The 18,758-nt window shown below is 42.9% G+C and overlaps 1 protein-coding gene across 2 annotated transcripts in view; it reads left to right on the top strand.

The window, feature by feature from the left end:
- Positions 1 to 375: 375 nt before the first annotated feature.
- Positions 376 to 18,758, top strand: part of POLR3A (RNA polymerase III subunit A) — a 48,694-nt gene continuing 30,311 nt past the window's right edge. Inside the window, exons 1-11 of one of the 2 annotated variants that reach the window (XM_066242931.1) lie at positions 376 to 552; positions 5,107 to 5,242; positions 5,499 to 5,636; positions 6,575 to 6,746; positions 6,999 to 7,153; positions 9,230 to 9,469; positions 9,587 to 9,749; positions 9,928 to 10,064; positions 11,136 to 11,239; positions 11,657 to 11,798; positions 14,353 to 14,493. In XM_066242931.1, coding sequence (XP_066099028.1) covers positions 509 to 552; positions 5,107 to 5,242; positions 5,499 to 5,636; positions 6,575 to 6,746; positions 6,999 to 7,153; positions 9,230 to 9,469; positions 9,587 to 9,749; positions 9,928 to 10,064; positions 11,136 to 11,239; positions 11,657 to 11,798; positions 14,353 to 14,493 — 1,572 coding nt within the window. In that variant the 5' untranslated portion in view covers positions 376 to 508. The remainder of the gene's footprint in view (positions 553 to 5,106; positions 5,243 to 5,498; positions 5,637 to 6,574; positions 6,747 to 6,998; positions 7,154 to 9,229; positions 9,470 to 9,586; positions 9,750 to 9,927; positions 10,065 to 11,135; positions 11,240 to 11,656; positions 11,799 to 14,352; positions 14,494 to 18,758) is intronic. The other variant, XM_066242930.1, reaches the window with a different exon arrangement.

Here is an 18,758-nt window from a genome sequence, read left to right as displayed (position 1 = left end):
TCTGCCACACTGAAGGGGTGGGCCTCCAGATGGTGCTGTCTGTTCCTTAGGAGGACTAATTTTAGGCTCCAACTCTCCTTAAACAATTACAGGCTTTAATTCAAATGGTATTAATGTTGATAATGACTATTTTTAATTTTATGCAATTTTTGGCTCGCTGATTCTCTAAAAGTCCTGAGGCAATTCATTGTAACTGCTCTGCAGGTGTCAGATGACCTGGAGAAACGGCGCAGCAATGGGATTTTGAAAATACAGGGACGACCTCACCGCAGTTTCAAGGCGGTGCCGCAAGACGGCAATGTAGGTAGAACTAAAAATTCAGCGTGCGGAAGCCTCTCTTGACAGACGAGCCGGCGAGTAGCGGAAGCGGAAGCGTCCACGTGGGGTGCCTTACGGTGGCCGAGAGGATGCGGCGGTTATGTCAGTAACGAGTGGAAAGGCACTCCGCGGAGGTGTGGAAACGTATTTCTGACCCAGCTCCCGGAGTGGTACCCCGGCAGCCGTCACCATGGTGAAGGAGCAGTTCCGGGAGACGGATGTGGCCAAAAAAATGTAAGATGGAGCAAGAGTGGCCAAAGGGAGGAGAAACGAGGGGCAGAGGGGTCCGAGGTCGGGGTCTTGGGTTTTCAAGGGATTGAGGTGAGGGCCATTTGGAAGGAGCAGGCCCGGAACAAGCCGAAGGTGTGGGCAAAGATCAGAACTACCCGGGGAAATCAAAGAGTAGTGATCAGGCAGAAAGCATTTCATCAGGGGACTGCCGGCCGGGGTGGTCCCTGGGCCGGGCGGGATGGGGCGTGAGCATCGGCGACGCGCTAGCCCTGCCGAGGTCAAGCGGTGATCCCTCTCTTCCCGCTGCAGCGTGGCGAGCATTGCAGGGCAGGACTGTGTAATCCTGGCTGTGCTGTGGAGCACATGACAGAGAGGCAGCATTATTGACGGAAAAGGTAGACTCGTCAGTTAGGACTGTCCCACCGGCCGTGGAGAGCAGCTTAGAAGTGACGCCGCTGCTCTGGGCCTTCTCCTTCAGAGCTTATTTATTAGGCCATGCCTCTCCTTAGAGCCCCCAGATGAAAATCACTCGTCCTGACGGCAGACAGTTACTGAGGAAGGTACTGTGTGCTAGTCCCAGTGACAGGCCTTGGAGATACGACATGAATTAAGACCTGACTGCTTAGTCTACCTGGAGAAGGTAGGCAAGCCAGCGTTGGCTAGGACAAGTGCAAGGACAGGGTAGGCATAGAGGCTTCAGAGAGCACCAAACGGGAAAGAGGTTCAGACAGAAGAACATAGGACAGACCAGCCTTTTTCAGGAGCATACTAGAGGAAGCACGGGTGGGTGATGAGAAGGAAGCAGGAGATTTGCAGCTGTGTTCTAGAGTCCTCTTGCAAGCAGCGAGAGACCTTTGGAGGGTTTTAATTAAGCAAGGGAGAGGAGGTGTGCTAAGAGTTTTTCTGAAAGATCTCTTGATTCAAGAGACAGAAGTAGAGGGAGGCCACCCCAGGGACCCGGGCTGAGGATGACGATGGCCCACACTAGAGTAGTAGAGTCATTGGAGAGCAGTGGATTCCAAGGGGTTAGGGTGGGGTTAGGCAAACTGCTGCTCGCGAGCCACATGCGGCTCTTTGGCCCCTTGAGTGTGGTACTTCCACAAAATACCACGTGCGGGCGCTACCTCGGTAAAGAAATTTGGCTCTCAAAAGAAATTTCTATCGTTGTACAGCTGACATTTGGCTTTGTTCACTAATGAGTTTGCCGGCCACTGGTAGGGTATGAAGTGGGTAGGGTTGAGGTAAGGGAGAAATGTGATTGACAAATAGAATTTCTTGCTTGGGCAGCTGTATGATGGCTGTCTTTCAGTGGACCGGGGAATAACATTGCCTTACTTGGGTGAATGCTCCCAGGCCATCTATCCAAATCTACCCTGGCCTCTCACACCCACAATCCCGCCTGTATTCATATGTAATCTGTTCTCACAAAGCAACCCAAGGGACTCCATTTAGATGCAGATTACATTCCTGACAGTTCAGCTGAAAATCTAGTGGTTTCTTTGCACTGACGTTTAGATTCCCTACCATAGTTCTCAAGCCCTACGTGATCTGGCCCCTGCACACCACAGTGACTTCTTTATTTTATTTTTATTTTTCTGAGAGAGAGAGAGATAGAGACAGACAGGCAGAAAGGGAGAAAAATGAGATATCAACTCCTCATTGCAACACTTCAGTTGTTCATTGATTGCATTCTCATACGTGCCTTGACCAGGGAACTCCAGCTGAGCCAGTGAGTGACCTTGGGCTTCAAACCAGCTACCGTGGTGTCATGTCTATGATCCCATGCTTAAGCAGTGACACCACACTCAAGCTGGTGAGCTCACACTCAGGCAAGTGAGCTCAAGGTTTTGAGCCTGGGTCCTCAGCATCCTGGGTTGACAGTCTATCCACTGCACTACCACTTGGTCAGGCGATTTCATCTTGTACCGTTAGCTTTCTGTGCTCTAGTATGCAACTTTTATTTGGTTCCTTGAAAATGCCAAGCTTGTGCTAGTCCCTAGGACCCTTGCCCTATTTAATGCTCTATTTCAAGTGCTCAACCAATGAGTCATCTTCTTGCTGGTTCCTTTTTACTCAAAATTCAGCTTAAAAGTCAATTTTATAGCTAGACTTTCTGATCACACAACATAAAGCAGGCTCCTCAGACTCTCCCTACCCTTTCACATCATTTTCATTCTGTGCATTTATTCACTTTTGTGTGTCAGTGTGTTATCTGCCTTGCCTACCCTGAACTGTGAGCTCCACATTGGCAGGCACCTAGTTTGTCTTATGTAATCTGTATTCTCAGCCCCTCGGAATGGTGGCTGGAACATTGTAAACTCTCAGTTTGAGAGAAAATGAATGAAGGAACAGATTTGGTAGGGAACGTATTGGGCCCTATTTTGAATGTATCGAGTTTGAGGTGCCTATGGGATATCTAAGTGTAGCTGTCTGGAAGGGGTGTCTGTATGGTCTCCAGCCCAGTAGAGGTAGCTGGCCTACAGACAGGGATTAAACAGACACCAACATATAATCAAGGGACACGATCACTCAGGAGGAATGTGCAGAATGAAAAGAGGATGAGGGTTATAACCCTAGGTAGGGAGGGATGCCAGTATTTAAGCAATGGCAGTAGAAAAAGAGACCACAAAAGCAACAGCCATGGAAGAGAAGAAAACTCAGAGTATATGGTGTCACCAAAGCCATGAGAAGACAGTATTTCATGATTACAAGGGACAAGGACAGAAGCATAATTGCTAATGCTACAGCTAGACAAAATGGGAATGTTCTAATTAATTAAGTTTGGCAACAAGCAGGTAGACTCGGTGACCTTGCTGAACACCATTTCACTTGATAGAGTAGAAACAATTCCAGCAGGATGAAGGAATGCTTACCAAGAAAAAATGGGAGAGGTTTGAATATATCAGGTCTACCCGAAAGTTCTGTCCAGTTCTGTCCGTTTCTATCACAACAAGTTTCAACACGTAAGCACATGTTTATTTGGTGCATGTGTGCCTCTCTATTTTTATCACTTAATGTATACATACTGACATTGCAAATTAACTAAAACAAAGTTGATTCACATTAGTCTTATGTGTACCCATGGCTACTGATAAAGTTCATTTACGCCACTATAATTTTTACGAATTTCAACAAGGAAGAAATGCTACAGAAGCATGTAGAAATTTATTGAAAGTGTTTGGTGAAGGTACAGTTTCTGATAGGACATGCAGAAGATGGCTCGAAAAATTCGAAACAGGTGATTTCGACCTTTCTGATAAGCCACGTTCTGGGCGACCATCTTTGAACGATGACAATGTTAATACCATGTTGGAGCAAGATCCTTTTCTGACAACATCGGAGATCGCAGAAAGGCTTAATTCAGCTCAGCAAACCATTTCGGACCATATTCGGAAGATAGGATTGGTGTGGAAATATTCAAGATGGGTGCCACATGAATTAAGTCAGAAGAATTTGGATGATCGAGTCGTCATACGCACATCTCTGCTTGCTTGGAACAAAATCGAGCCCTTCTTTAACCGGATGATAACTGGGGATGAAAAGTGGATTACCTACGAGAACATTGTAAGGAAAAGGGCATATTGTGAACCCGGAAACCTAGCCCTTCCATCTCTAAACCAAATTTGACTCTGAATAAGAGAATGTTGTGCATATGGTGGGACATTCAAGGACCAATACATTATGAGCTTTTAAAACCAAATGAAAAGCTCAATTCGGAGAAGTATTGTCAGCAACTGGATAATTTAAAGACAGCAGTCCAAGCCTGACCTGTGGTGGCGCAGTGGATAAAGCGTCGACCTGGAAATGCTGAGGTCGCCGGTTCGAAACCCTGGGCTTGCCTGGTCAAGGCACATATGGGAGTTGATGCTTCCAGCTCCTCCCCCCTATCTCTCTCTCCTCTCTGTCTCTCTCTGTCTCTCTCTCCTCTCTAAAATGAATAAATAAATAAAGAATTAAAAAAATGAATAAATAAAAAAATAAAAAAGATAAAAAAAAAAAAAAAAAGACAGCAGTCCAAGAAAAGAGGCTGGCAATGTTCAATAAGAAGAACATCATACTGCATCATGATAATGCCAGGCCACATGCTGCTTTAGGGACTCGTCAAAAAATTGCAGAACTAGGCTGGGAAATTCTGTCGCATCCACCATATTCCCCGGACTTAGCACCCTCTGACTATCACTTGTTTTTGTCCTTACAAAATTTTTTGAAGGGCAAAAAATTCAAAAATGAAGATATCAAACAAGCACTGGTTCTATTTTTTGCATCAAAAGATAAAGCATTTTTCAAAAATGGGATATACAAATTGCCCTCATGTTGGCAAGAAATCATTAATAGTAATGGCAATTATTTAATAAAGTTTATTGACGGTAAGAAAAATTTGTATTTTGTTTTATTCCAAAAACGGACAGAACTTTCCGGTAGACCGTATATAATAATGGAAGAGCAGAGCCTGTAGAGAATTGGAAGGATGTGTTTGGTTATGGTGGATCACGTGTATAATCACCATTTTCGGTAGTGGTTTTGATATAATTGCTCCTGTGTTTCTTTTCATTCCAGAAGCCACATCTGCTTTGGTATGAAGTCACCCGAGCAGATGCGCCAACAGGCACACATCCAAGTTGTGAGTAAGAACCTGTACAGCCAGGACAACAACCATGCACCCTTGTTGTATGGGGTGCTCGACCATAGGATGGTAAGACCCCTGACCGTTCCTGGTTCCTTGTGTTTTAACATGCTGATGAAATAGGTGACTTACCAGGCTGGTAGAAGCAAGAGCTTCTTTCCATCCAACCTGTTCCCCTGTGCATCTCAGGACCCCCAGCCGTCAGCCCCTTGGATAGGAATACACTTTAGCTTTCCAGGTGATTCTGTTTCTGAGTCACCTGGCCACCTGGTTGGACGGCTGTCCAATAGTCATTATTGATATCTGGGTGTGCTTTTATTCAAAGGGTACGAGTGAGAAGGACCGTCCTTGTGAGACCTGTGGGAAAAACTTGGCTGACTGTCTGGGCCACTACGGATACATTGACTTGGAGCTGCCATGTTTTCACGTGGGGTACTTCAGAGCAGTGATAGGCATCTTACAGGTAAGTGTGTGACTGTCACATCCAGATGTGAGCTTGACAGTTATCAATTAGGGACACGGCAGTGAGCTTAGGAAATATGAGTGGTGGGAGATACATTAGGGAAAATTTTTATACTAAATACATATTTTATCTTCAATAAACTAAGTTGCGTAAGTATTCTTTTTTTAAAATTGAATTTATTGGAGGCCGTGGTCGATTGGCTCAGCAGTAGAGCGTCGGCCCAGGGTGTGGAAGTCCCGGGTTCGATTCCCGGCCAGAGCACACAGAAGAAGCGCCCATCTGCTTCTCCACCCCTCCCCCTCTCCTTCCTCTCTGTCTCTCTCTTCCCCTCCCGCAGCCAAGGCTCCATTGGAGCAAAGTTGGCCTGGGCACTGAGGAGGGCTCCATGGCCTCTGCCTCAGGCGCTAGAATGGCTCCAGTTGCAATGGAGCAATGCCCCAGATGGGCAGAGCATCACCCCCTAGTGGACTTGCTGGATGGATCCCAGTTGGGTGCATGTGGAAGTCTGTCTCTCTGCCTCCCTGCTTCTCACTTCAGAAAAATACCCCTCCAAAAAAAATTTTTTTTTAATTTATTGGAGTAACACTGGTTAACATAATTATACAGGTTTCAGGTGCCCAATTCTATAACATATCACTTTACACTATACTGTGTGTTAACCCCCCCAAAGAGTTTATTCCTTGAATTTCCTTGAGTAGGTGGAAGATGAACATTGTAAAAGATAATAAAATCATAATTCAAGTAATACAGCACAACACAAAGAACAAACCCCTGCCAGCCAGCTATGACTGGCTGGCATTCTCGTGAGCATGGCTGTCTCTGTGTGCATGTCTTCATGTAGACCTGTGCCTGTGGCCACTCTGTTCAGTGTCCTGGGCATGAAGTGGGGGTGCCGTTCATCCTCTTATCCTTTATCTGTTTTGTTTAATTTTTGAAAGATGATCTGCAAAACCTGCTGCCACATCATGCTGTCCCAGGAGGAGAAGAAACAGTTTCTGGATTATCTGAAGAGGCCCAGCCTGACCTACCTGCAGAAGCGAGGGCTGAAGAAGAAAATCTCTGACAAATGCCGAAAAAGGAATATCTGCCATCACTGTGGCGCCTTTAATGGTAAGCAGAGTGCCGAGAAGGCTAAGCAGTGGCCCTCTCCACTCATTCTCTCTGCTTTGCTTGCTAGTTTTATGCAGGGTTTCCAGGTCATCTTTTCCTTGTTAATTGGCCTTTAGAGCCTAGCAGCTGATGCCCTGCTAGGAAATGCACCTTGCATCTCTCATTGCTATAGCAATTTCAATAACCAGGCTGCAACAGGCCAGCCTAACCAAGAACCTCATTGACTAAACCTTGGTGAACAAATTCTTACAGGTACTGTAAAGAAATGTGGATTACTAAAGATAATTCATGAGAAATACAAAACCAACAAAAAAGTGGTGGATCCTATTGTGTCTAATTTCCTTCAGTCTTTTGAAACCGCCATCGAGCATAACAAGGAAGTGGAGCCGCTGCTGGGGAGAGCGCAGGTGAGCCTGATGGATGTGCCTGCCTCCTGCCTCCCCGCCCCCAGGTCTCACACGTGTTCTGTCCCTACAGCTTCAAAGCCAGAAGTCCAGTTATGTTAGATCTCCAGGAATACTTCATGTGACAGATGTTTAACACCAAGTATAATGTGTACTGGCCTTGTAGCTAACAAATTTTCAATTGTCCGGATAACGTGTTATATTTTTATTGTAAAAAACTGTAAAATAGCTGTGTAGAGCATAAACTGAAAGATCTTGTTTCTCACTTGGATAATGAGACATAAGAAATTGTAGGTAATTTTCATTATTTTAATTGGCACAAACTTAACCAAGAGAATTTATGAAGTGTCTTGTTTTTACCTTGCTCTGAGTTTGATTATTTATTGAGAAAGAGAGAAGGAGAGAGAGACAGGAAGGGGGAGAGAGAGAAACATCAACTTGAAGTTGCTTCACTTTAGTTATGCATTGATTGCTTTTCATACGTGCCTTTACTGGGGATTGGACCTATGACCTCGGGCTCAAGCTGAGCCAGTGACCTCTTGCTCATACTGGTGACTTTGATCTTAAACCAGCAACCTTGGGATTGTGTCAATGATCCTGTGCTTAAGCCGGCAACCTCAGTGTTCTGGGTCGACACTCTGTCTACTGCACCACCACTGGTCAGGCTGAATCTGATTAGTTCTTAGTTTACATGGTATTGTCTAGAATTGATACTGTATGAAACTCTCATATTAGTTGAGGGGCTACTGAGTACCAGACCCTGTCAGACCTATGGGGAACCATCAGGAACTACCAGGCACTGGGTCTGCTCTCAAAGATCCCACAGTTCGGATGTGTCAGCAGCCATTAATCTGTGAAAAGATGACTAATATCATAGGCCGCAGTGCTGAGTGTCACAGAATGGCAAGGTCAGTAAGTTTAGTGGGAAATCAGAAGGAAAATGTCACTTTGGACTTGGTTAGGGAAGACTGTGAGGACAGGTGTGGTTTGATCTGGTTCTTCAATGTCACTAGGGTTTACAGTGCCAAGGGCAGTAATCTCCAAATGTCCAGGTGACAGGGTCTAGGCTCGTTCTGAAGTGGAGGTTCTGTTTGAAAGACCAAGTGATATGGAAGTACTTCATATTTAGTGACAGCTGTTTTACACAGGTACTATTCCAGGTGCTTTAGACGGGTTGCCTCATTCACTGAATCCTCACAACATTATAAGGTAGCATTGTGCAAGATGACAGTGAGTGATAGAGCAAGACTTCTTGCCAGGTCAGTGGTGTGCAGGCCAAAGACAAACAACTGAGACCACTTTGTAGAGGGCCTCCTGCTCTGAGGAGTGTGGGCCATCGAAGGTTTTAGCACTCAAGCGACATGGTGTGGATTGGGAAACCTTCCTTTCCTTCTCCCCGACTTCACTTCCATTTTCCCCAGGGTGGGACCGCAGTAACTTTCTTTTGTATCACTGTTCTAAGGGAGTAGCTGTTCAAACAGTTTCTGAACTTTGCTCCTCGTTAAGCATAGCAAATTCTGGTTGTAGCATATATTCTCAGTCACACAATCCTTGATCGCAAGAAAAATTAATAAGCAGCAACAAGACACAAGGTGATCATTCTTGCCTTTGATCTTTGAATATCTCTGATAATTTGCCTAATTCATGTAGTATGAGTAAGTTGTTTGTTCCACTATGGCACTTCTGTTAAATTAATACAGACCAATGTAAGTTCAGTGCCAAAAACTTAAGTGTAAAATTAGAAGCAAAACAGTTAAAATTCGACTTAGCAAAAGACAGCACTGTTAAAACCTTGGTAAACTCTTTTATTTCCTCTTTTCTGTATAGATGTGCATCCTGAATGAGCTCATATTGTACACATGCTTATTTGATTTACTAATATTTTGTGAACACCTTTCATGGCAACAGCAGTGTCCTTTTTTTTTTTAATGGTTTCATACTTTTCGAGGTATAGCTCTACCATGATTTCATTTCTCTGTCATCACTCACGCTTCCTGTAAGTGGTGAATAGACTGGAGCATGGAGAAGTAAGCCTAGCCCAAGCTGTGGGAAATTAATATATCTCTTTCCTCTCCATAGGAAAACTTGAATCCCTTAGTAGTTCTGAATTTATTTAAGCAAATCCCAGCTGAAGACGTTCCTCTTCTTCTGATGAACCCAGAAGCTGGAAAGCCCGCTGATTTGATTCTCACGCGACTTTTAGTGCCACCCTTGTGTATCAGACCCTCAGTCGTGAGCGACTTGAAATCTGGCACCAATGAAGACGATCTGACAATGAAACTGACAGAAATCATTTTCCTAAATGATGTCATTAAAAAGGTCAGTGCTTCCCATTAGCATTGGCAAGCCCTAAGTTTTGGAGTGTAACTATGCAGACACTTGCAGGAATGTCACATTGACGAGGCTTGTTTCTCTTCATTCTCTGCTCATCTTTAGCATCGGATATCAGGAGCTAAGACCCAGATGATCATGGAGGACTGGGACTTCTTGCAGCTGCAGTGTGCCCTCTACATCAACAGTGAGCTCTCGGGCATTCCCCTTAACATGGCGCCCAAGAAATGGACCAGGGGCTTTGTCCAGCGCCTGAAGGGAAAGCAGGGTACGTTGCCAACAAAATGTGGAGAAGACAGTCTTCTGCCTTTGTTTGTTTGTTTGTTTTTGAGTGCATGTCCAACTTAACTAATTGGAGATCACAGACTTTCCTTTGTCTCCTGCTAATATTAGCCAAATGGTTCACCTTGTGTTTGGAGGCCTGTGACACCTTTTTATTTATTTAGGTCGATTTAGAGGCAATCTCTCAGGAAAGAGGGTGGATTTTTCAGGCAGAACAGTCATCTCACCTGACCCCAACCTCCGAATTGATGAGGTAGCTGTGCCAGTTCATGTGGCCAAAATCCTAACTTTTCCTGAGAAAGTAAGTACCATTCAGCTGCTTGAGTCTTTTGTTCCTAATCCAGTCTTTTATGTTAGAGTCTAAGATTCCAAGCAACAGACAGTAGTAGAAAATCCTCAGGAACCCACCCAGCCCACAGTTAGGTGTGTGTTAGTGTGTGTATCTTTCCAGTTTGTTTCAGGTTTTACACCTACATCACCGTATGCAATGTCCACAGCATATATAACCAGACAGTGTATGTACTCACAGATGAATTAAATACACTGTCCTGCAACTTTTTTTCCAAGTAATACCATCTTTGACATCTTTTATGTTTCTTCGTACCTCATGCCTTAAAGTAACTAAATGATAAGCACCACACACAGTTAATTTTCTTGAGATGGGTTTTTCTTTTTAAAACCTTAGAATCATTGAGTCAAGGCCTTGAATACTTTAAGGCTGTTGATGCATAACCAGAAAGGCTGCACCGCTTTACACCCAGTCCACACTCATCATAACTATAAAGTGTACGGTACAAGGCCTAGTAACGGGGATATTAATGGCTTCGCCCTTGAGATTCATAATGAGTCCAGATCATAGATGGTTCTGGTAAAACTTGTGTACAGTCACCTCAGTTGAGGTACTGGTGATCCAGTCTCCTCTGGGATGGGGTTCCAGGAGACTTGTTCAAGAGGTTGTAGGACCCTGCAGCGCAGACCAGGGCCTCAGGTGCTGGTGCCACAGCTTTGAGCCTTAGGAACCCATGGTGAATCATTGCCGTTAAAGTTGCCAATGGGCTTAGGATCACAGTATGTGCTGGAATGTTCCTACAGGATCGATCCAGCCCACTTATTTTACTGATAGTGATATCAAAGGCCAGTGAAAGACTTGGCCATGTCATCCAGTGAGTGAGTGACCAAGTTCAGACTGGAACCTGAGCTCCCATGTGCCAAGCCATTGTCATTACATTCAAGACCCTAGGCAGCAGGGTGCCCAGGGTGCTGCACTCTTTCTCCTAGAACCACACAGAAAGTAAGATTGAGACAACTCAGTATAGTATACAACTGGTAGAGGTATAAGAAGCAAAATCTAAGTATCATTGTGGTCCTGCAGGTCAACAAAGCAAACATTAACTTTTTGAGAAAACTGGTTCAAAATGGACCTGAAGTTCACCCAGGAGCCAATTTCATTCAGCAGAGACACACACAGATGAAAAGGTAATGCTTTCCCAGTCTAGTGGGATGTGACAACCTTCTCAGGACTAAGTCCACTGTTGCCATACTTAGCCACAGAATGCAGTCCATAATAGTTTTGGGACATGTTAGCATATGGGAAACGTGTTTAAATTACAGTGAGCCTAGGTAAGCCATTTGCCGTGTTTGATGATTGAATATACACGGAGTATTAATTTATTCCCTAGCACTTAGTGTTACTGTCTAGGTGGACAAAATACCCTAGGATAAATTAAGCTATATTTTACAATCAATTTGTCGTAGTTTTATTGATGACCCCTGTGGTCACCTTAGATTCAATGGAAACATGATCATTTTAGAGATGGAATCTTGATACGAAGAGAGAAAAACCTGGTGAGGGAACTTTGTTCTCACACATCATGTTCATTATTGTATGTTAAGGTTTTTGAAGTATGGAAATAGGGAGAAGATGGCTCAGGAGCTCAAGTATGGGGACATTGTAGAGAGACACCTCATCGATGGGGATGTGGTGCTGTTCAATCGGCAGCCCTCGCTGCACAAACTGAGCATCATGGCGCATCTGGTGAGTAGGAGATTCCTGGGTTTCTTTTCTGTGGGGTGGAAATTGCTGTGTATGCAATGCTAAATTTCAGATATCTAAAATTTAAATTGCCAGGAAACTCAAATTTTCATAACTTTGATTTTTCCTTTTCTCTCACTTTTTAATTTGAATGAAACTTAAATTTCAAGCTTCCATTTAAATGTTTTTAATATTTATAATGTAATATTCATACACTGTAAAACAGAGGAACTAATTGAAAATTAGTGAGAAAGTGACTAGCATGATTTTACTTGCAAACGAAAATACATACATATATGTGCTTACAAACTTATGTAAAATTGATATGGCAGAAAATTGCCTTTTGATTTAACTTATCACATTACTAAGGAACTAAAATGCTTAGATTTTCCTTTGCAGTAGTCCTCCAACTAAGACCCTAAACCATATTTTTTGGTGACATAGTTTTACAACAGCAGCAGTTCTTTCTCTGGAAATTAAAATGGAAATGAGATGCAACTTTAATTTGTTAAATATTCATCAATTTTCCCATCTTCAAAGCTATTAAATCCATAAGCATTTGTAAATAGTGTTTAAACAGGCTCTTAAAGTAGTGTTTTTTGGATTCAGTTTTTCAGTAGTTTTTGAACATATTACATCAGTCTTTTTACCTAACGATGGATATACCAAAGCAACAGCTTATGATTATGAGGTTATGATTATGGGGTCTGGGAAGAACAGAGCCTTGCTTTTCTAGAAACTTCTGCTTGGCTTTAGAGCATTTTTTTAAATAAAATTTTTTTTGTTTGATTTAGTTTGTTTTTAATTTATTGATTTGAGAGAGAGAAACATCAGTTTGTTCCATTTAGTTGGGCATTTATTGGTTCCTTTGTATATACCCTAACTGGGGATTGAACCCTCAACCTTGGCGTATCAGGATGACACCAACTGAGCTATCCAGTCAGAGCTTCAGTTTACTTCAGTAAGACACACATAATAACCACAGTGCCATTATCATACCTCACAAAGTGAAGTCATTCTTTGGTAGTGTCTGGTGCCCAGTCCACAATCAGATTATCCAAGAGTCTCAGAAACCTTTCTGCAGCTAATTTGTCAAGCCAGAATGCAAAGTCTGTACATTAAATTTGGTTGATCCATATCTTAGGCCTCAATTAATCTAGAATGGTATTCCCTCCTTTTTTAAACATTAATGTCATTGTTGGAAAAAACATGTTGTTTGTCTTAAAGAATGTCTCATGTTCTCAGTTTGTATTGGTATGATGTTAAGTATTTCTTCATTCTGCCTTTTATTCCTATAAACTGGAAATTAGCTCCCAAGACATGATTAAATTCAGGTTCAACTTTCTGACAAGAACAACTGGGTAGCACTGGCTACTTCCAGGAGGGCTTGAGGAAGCACATGTTATCTGAATGCCCCACTTTTGTGCTAAAAAGGGTAGGGATTCCCTTGATGTCTTCTTTCAAGGGTTCCTCATCAACCTTTTTTCTAATAGTTTCATGTATTTATGAATGTTATTATTTTATGAGCCTACATTATTTCATTGGGGCTGCAAAATGCTGGCTCTAATTTATCATTTCTTTCACACATTTAGTTTATAAGATCCTTATACTGAAAAACTAAGGCTTCTTGCTTACCTAGAAATAAAATTCATATAGGAAAAGCAGTCTAAATACCTAATCCCTTTTCCTTTATTGTCAATTTGGAAGTAAAAAGTTTGTGTTCACTTACTTTCAACTTATTATTTTAGGGTCTGTATTTATTTGTTTTGGCATATTCTTTCTTCACTGTCATTATAAAGTCATGGGTTTTTATGCAATCAGTGTGTTTGAATCAGCTTCTGCCATAAATTTTTTTTAGCAAGAGAGAGAAAGATAAGAAACATCAACTCATAGTTGTGGCATGTTAGTTGTTCATTAATTGCTTCTCATATGTGCCTTGACTGAGGTGGAGGGGACTCCAGCAAAGCTAGAGACCCTGGGCTCAAGCCAGCAACCTAGGATTACATTGATGATTCCATGCTCAGGCTGGCGACCTTGGAGTTTCGAACATGGGACTTCAGTGTCCTAGGTCGACACTCAATTCACTCTGCCACCACTGGTCAGGCTGCCATCAATCTTTTTTATATCAAACTGTGATATCATTAGCCAGAGAGAGCCCCTTCACATGGCTCCAGTGTTGATGTTTGCCTCACAGTATTAAAAAGCAAGTTCACTGCATTGGTGGTGATGAATGAGTTCCCGAGTGACATATATCATTTGACAGAATATACTAGAAATTAATCTAAATTTCCCAGTTTTCTCAAAATTCATTTTTTTTTCTTCTTTAAATTTTTATTTATGGATTTGAACGAGAGGAAGGGAAAGTGAGAGAGAGACAGGAACATTAATCTGTTTCTGTATGTGCCCTGAAAGGGGTTAAACTGGTGGCCTCTGCTTTAGGATGATCCTCTACCAACCATGCTATCCTGCCAGTGCAAGGAAGACATTTTGTAATGTTTTGAAACTAAGAAATTTTTGGATAAACGACTAAGTTCTTCTCTTGTTCTGTGTTCCACAGGCCAGGGTCAAGCCGCACCGGACCTTCAGGTTTAACGAGTGTGTATGTACACCCTACAATGCAGATTTTGATGGTGATGAAATGAATCTTCATCTTCCTCAAACAGAAGAAGCTAAAGCAGAGGCCCTTGTTCTAATGGGGGTACGTAGAGTGCTGCAGCCCCACTTGTAGCTCCATGAAAGAAGTGAAAAGGGGTGTGCCTTGATAGAAAACATCTTATAGTGTTTATGTGAGTTAGTGTCTGTATTAGGTGCTTTTGGGGGTGTTGATATATTCTGACCTATAATGTGGTTTCCTGAGAGAAAATGGCAGTGTAGGGCTGCAAGATAGCAATGGAGTAGGCAGATGTACCAACTTCCACCTCCTAGAACTAAAGTGCATTACAACTTAATTTTAAGAACCATCATCTGGAAAAACTAACTTTGGACTACACTAAGAGGACTCTTTAACTAAGGATCACTGAAGAAGCCACACTGAGACTGGTAGGAAAAGCAGAAATGTGGAAGGGGCTGCCTGGCTCCCAGGAGCGAGCAGCAGCCCAGAGGGACTTACACGGCGGGAAGTGAGTTTAGCGGAGAGGGGTGGGGCCTGCAGCCCCAGAGCCTAGAAGAGGCATGCAAACAGTATTTAGCTGCGAAACAATATAGGATACTGTTTGCAAGAAAGAAACAGGATTCGTCTTAAAGGGTCTGCGTAGAAAACCTCTTTCAAAACCACTCACTTGGGGCTCTGGGGGGCGGGAAGAGCTGAGAAGACTGGAGTACCAGGAAAAGAGTGTAATCTACGAAACACAGGGAGAAACACTTTGAGGGACAGCCACCCTAACCCTGGGCTGAGTAACTCCCCAAATCTGAGGTGAATATTTTTCCTGGAACTAGCAATACCAGCAAAGGGAAGCAGGTCACCAGCCAAACAGAAGCGCTCCTGCTACAGTCAGAGCAGAACCGCTTAGAAGCACAGAGCCCGTCAGGGATACAGTATTAAGTGCTGAGGTCTGAGCTACAATGCCACCCCTACACTGCTGAGTGCTCGCTGGAAGGCAGGCGGCAGTGGCAGGACACAGGAGCAACATCCCGTCGGTGCAGGCGGAAGCCAGGGCAGGCTGCAACTGAGGCCTGGAATGAGTGCAGTCTCGGCTGGCTGGGGCAGAGGCCAAGGGCAGCCGTGATGGTGGAGGGGGCACACGAAAGCTGTCCAACCTGCAGCAGCAGGTAGAGCACTTGAGAGCGGTCTGGCCTGCAAATCCGCACACAGTGGCAAGGCGAAAGCCGGGGAACCTGCTAAGACTTGCGGCTAGGCACAGGAGTGCAGCCCCACTTGCGGGACAGAGGCTTGCTGCCTGGGCGTGCAAACATAGTCCCGCCTGCGGGGATAGTGCGAAGGACGAGGACCAGCCAAGGCTTGCAGTCTAGGCACACGAGCATAGTACTGCCCTTGAGGGCAGTGCAGAGTTGGGGCCAACCAACGCTTGCATCCCAGGCACACAAACACAGTCCTGCCTGTGGAGGTGAGGCAGAAGCCTCAGTGACCACCACAGCAGGCTGGCACCGCCAGTGCTTGTGCCAGAACCCCCGAGGCAGTGGTGGGCCTGCAGATAGACCACACCTAGGGAACACAGGCCACACCTATTGAACTCCTGTGGCCACACCCTTCTTATACACAGACAACATAGAAAGGCAGAGAAATGCAACACAAATGAATCAACAAGATAAATCCCCAGAAAAATATTTGAATGAGACAGCAATAATGAAATTACTGGATGCAGAGTTTAAAATAATGATTGTTAGGATGCTCAAAGATCTTAGAGCAACAATGGATGTACATAACGAGCACCTAAATAAAGAGATAGCAAGTATGAAAAAGGACATTGAAATAATAAAAGGGAATCAGTCAGAAATAAATACAATATCAGAGATGCAGACCACACTGGAAGGAATTAAAAGCAGGAAGGATGAAGCTGAGGATTGAATCAGTGAGTTAGAGGACAAGATAAATGAAAGCACAGAAGCAGAGGAGCAAAAGGAAAAGAGGATCAAAAAGTCTGAGGGAACTCTAAGAGAGCTCTGTGACAACATGAAGAGAAATAACTGCATCATAGGGCTTCCTGAAGGAGAAGAGAAAGAACAAGGAATAGAGAATCTGATTGAAGAAACAGTAGCTGGAAAATTCCCTAAATTGATGAAGGAAAAAGTCACACAAGTTCAAGAAGCACAGAGAGTTTCATTAACCATGAACCCAAAAAGGCCAACACCAAGACACATAATTAAAATACAAAAATTAAGATAAAGAAAGAATACTGAAAGCTGTAAGAGAAAAGCAGTCTATTATCTACAGAGAAACCCACATAAGGATGACAGATGACATCTGACTTCTCAACAGAAACATTAGAGGCCAGAAGCGAATAGCAAGAAATATTCAAAGTAATGCAAAACAAGAGCCTACAACCAAGACTTCATTATCCTGCAAGGCTATCATTTAAAATTGAAGGAAAAATAAAAAGCTTCCCAGACAAAAAAAAAGTCAAGCAATTCATTACAACCAAACCAATGCTACAGAAAATGTTAAGGGACCTGCTGTAAACGAACAAAGGGGGGAGGGGGAATCTAGTAAAAGAAGAATGTAGATTTAAAGAATAAAATGGCAATAAACAACTACATATTAATAATAACTTTAAATATAAATGGATTAAATGATCCAATCAAAAGACATAGAGTAGCTGCATGGATAGAAAACAGGACCCATATATATGCTGTCTATAAAAGACCCACCTCAAAACAAAAGATACACATAGACTGAAAGTAAAGGGATGGAAAAAAATATTTTATGCAAATGGAAATGAAAAATAAAGCTGGGGTAGCAATACTTATGTCAGACAAAATAGACTTTAAAACAAAGGCTATAGAGATACAGAAGGTCACTACGTAACGATAAAGGGAGCAATCCAACAGGAAGATACAACCATTGTAAATATCTATGCACCTAATATAGGAGCACCTAAATATATAAAGCAGACTTTGATGGGCATAAATGGCGAGATCAACAGCAATACTATAATAGTAGGGGATTTCAATACCCCACTAACATCACTGGATACATCCTCAAGAAAGAAAATTAACAAAGAAACAGCAGACTTAAAGGACACACTAGATTAAATGGATTTAAAAGATATCTTCAGAACCTTTCACCCTAAAGCAGCAGAATATACATTCTTTTCAAGTGCTCATGGTACATTCTCTAGGATAGACCACATGCTAGGACAGTGGTCAGCAAACCGCGGCCCGAGAGCTAAGTGTCGATTCTAAAGTAAAGGCAAGTAGATTCTCTAGGCAAATCTATACTGCTCACAAAAATTAGGGAATATTTCAAAATGAATATGAAGTGATAAAATATCCGCTAATTTTTGTGAGCAGTATATTAAAGCCCATAGGGATTGGTGGGCACAGGAAGGGGGTGCTGCATTTATGGCCCTTGCCAGGGTTCTGCATGGCCAAGTTGACATACCTTTTCTGATGAATTAAATACATATTTAATGTATCATTTAATTGTATATACATGTTTATCTTTTGGAGAATTGTATAACTCTAAGACGTGCTAAAATAGACTGAGGTCTTCAACTTTTTAAAACATTGATTCTTATTTATTAAAACATTCTAGCATAATAATGGAAGTTATTTAAATCAGGTAAAGTTTCTAGACATGACAGTTTTCTTTATTTCCACCTCTAATCAGTTTGTTCCTCATCCAAGGAACAGTTCCTCATCCATCCCTCAGTTTGTTAATTTAGATGGTAGTTGTAATGGTTTAGATACCCTTTGTTTTCCTTTTTTCTGCTTAATATGTTGTAAATACCCAATTTGTTGCAGTCTTCATGATTGATTTTAATGGATTTGCCGTATTTCTCCCAACTTAGCACACCATGACTCCTCTACCATCTGTTGTTTAAGATGTTTTTCTTTCATTTTTTCTTTTTTTGTGACAGAGACAGAGGGAGGGACAGACAGACAGGAAGGGAGAGAGATGAGAAGGATCAATTCTTTTGTTGTGGTTCCTTAGTCTCCTTAGTTGTTCATTGATTACTTTCTCATATGTGCCTTCACCAGGGGGCTACAGCAGAGCAAGTGACCCTTTGCTCAAGCCAGCAACCTTGAGCTCAAGCCAGCGACCATGGGGTCATGTCTGTGATCCCATGCTCAAGCTGGATAAGCCCGTGCTCAAGCCGGTGACCGTAGGGTTTCAAACCTGGGTCCTCCGCATCCCAGTTCGACGCTCGATCCACTGCGCGACCACCTGATCAGACTAACGTGTTTTTCTTATTTGCTTTGAGAATTAATTCCTCAAGGACCATCTTTATTTAGAGTCCTTTTGAATTATTTCTTTAGATTCTTTGGCCTTTTAAAGTGATTTAG

This window comes from Saccopteryx bilineata, chromosome 9 (genome assembly GCF_036850765.1).
Source record: "Saccopteryx bilineata isolate mSacBil1 chromosome 9, mSacBil1_pri_phased_curated, whole genome shotgun sequence".
NCBI lineage: Eukaryota > Metazoa > Chordata > Mammalia > Chiroptera > Emballonuridae > Saccopteryx > Saccopteryx bilineata.
Note: the sequence above shows the minus strand (reverse complement) of the source record. Positions and strands in the feature narration are given on the sequence as shown.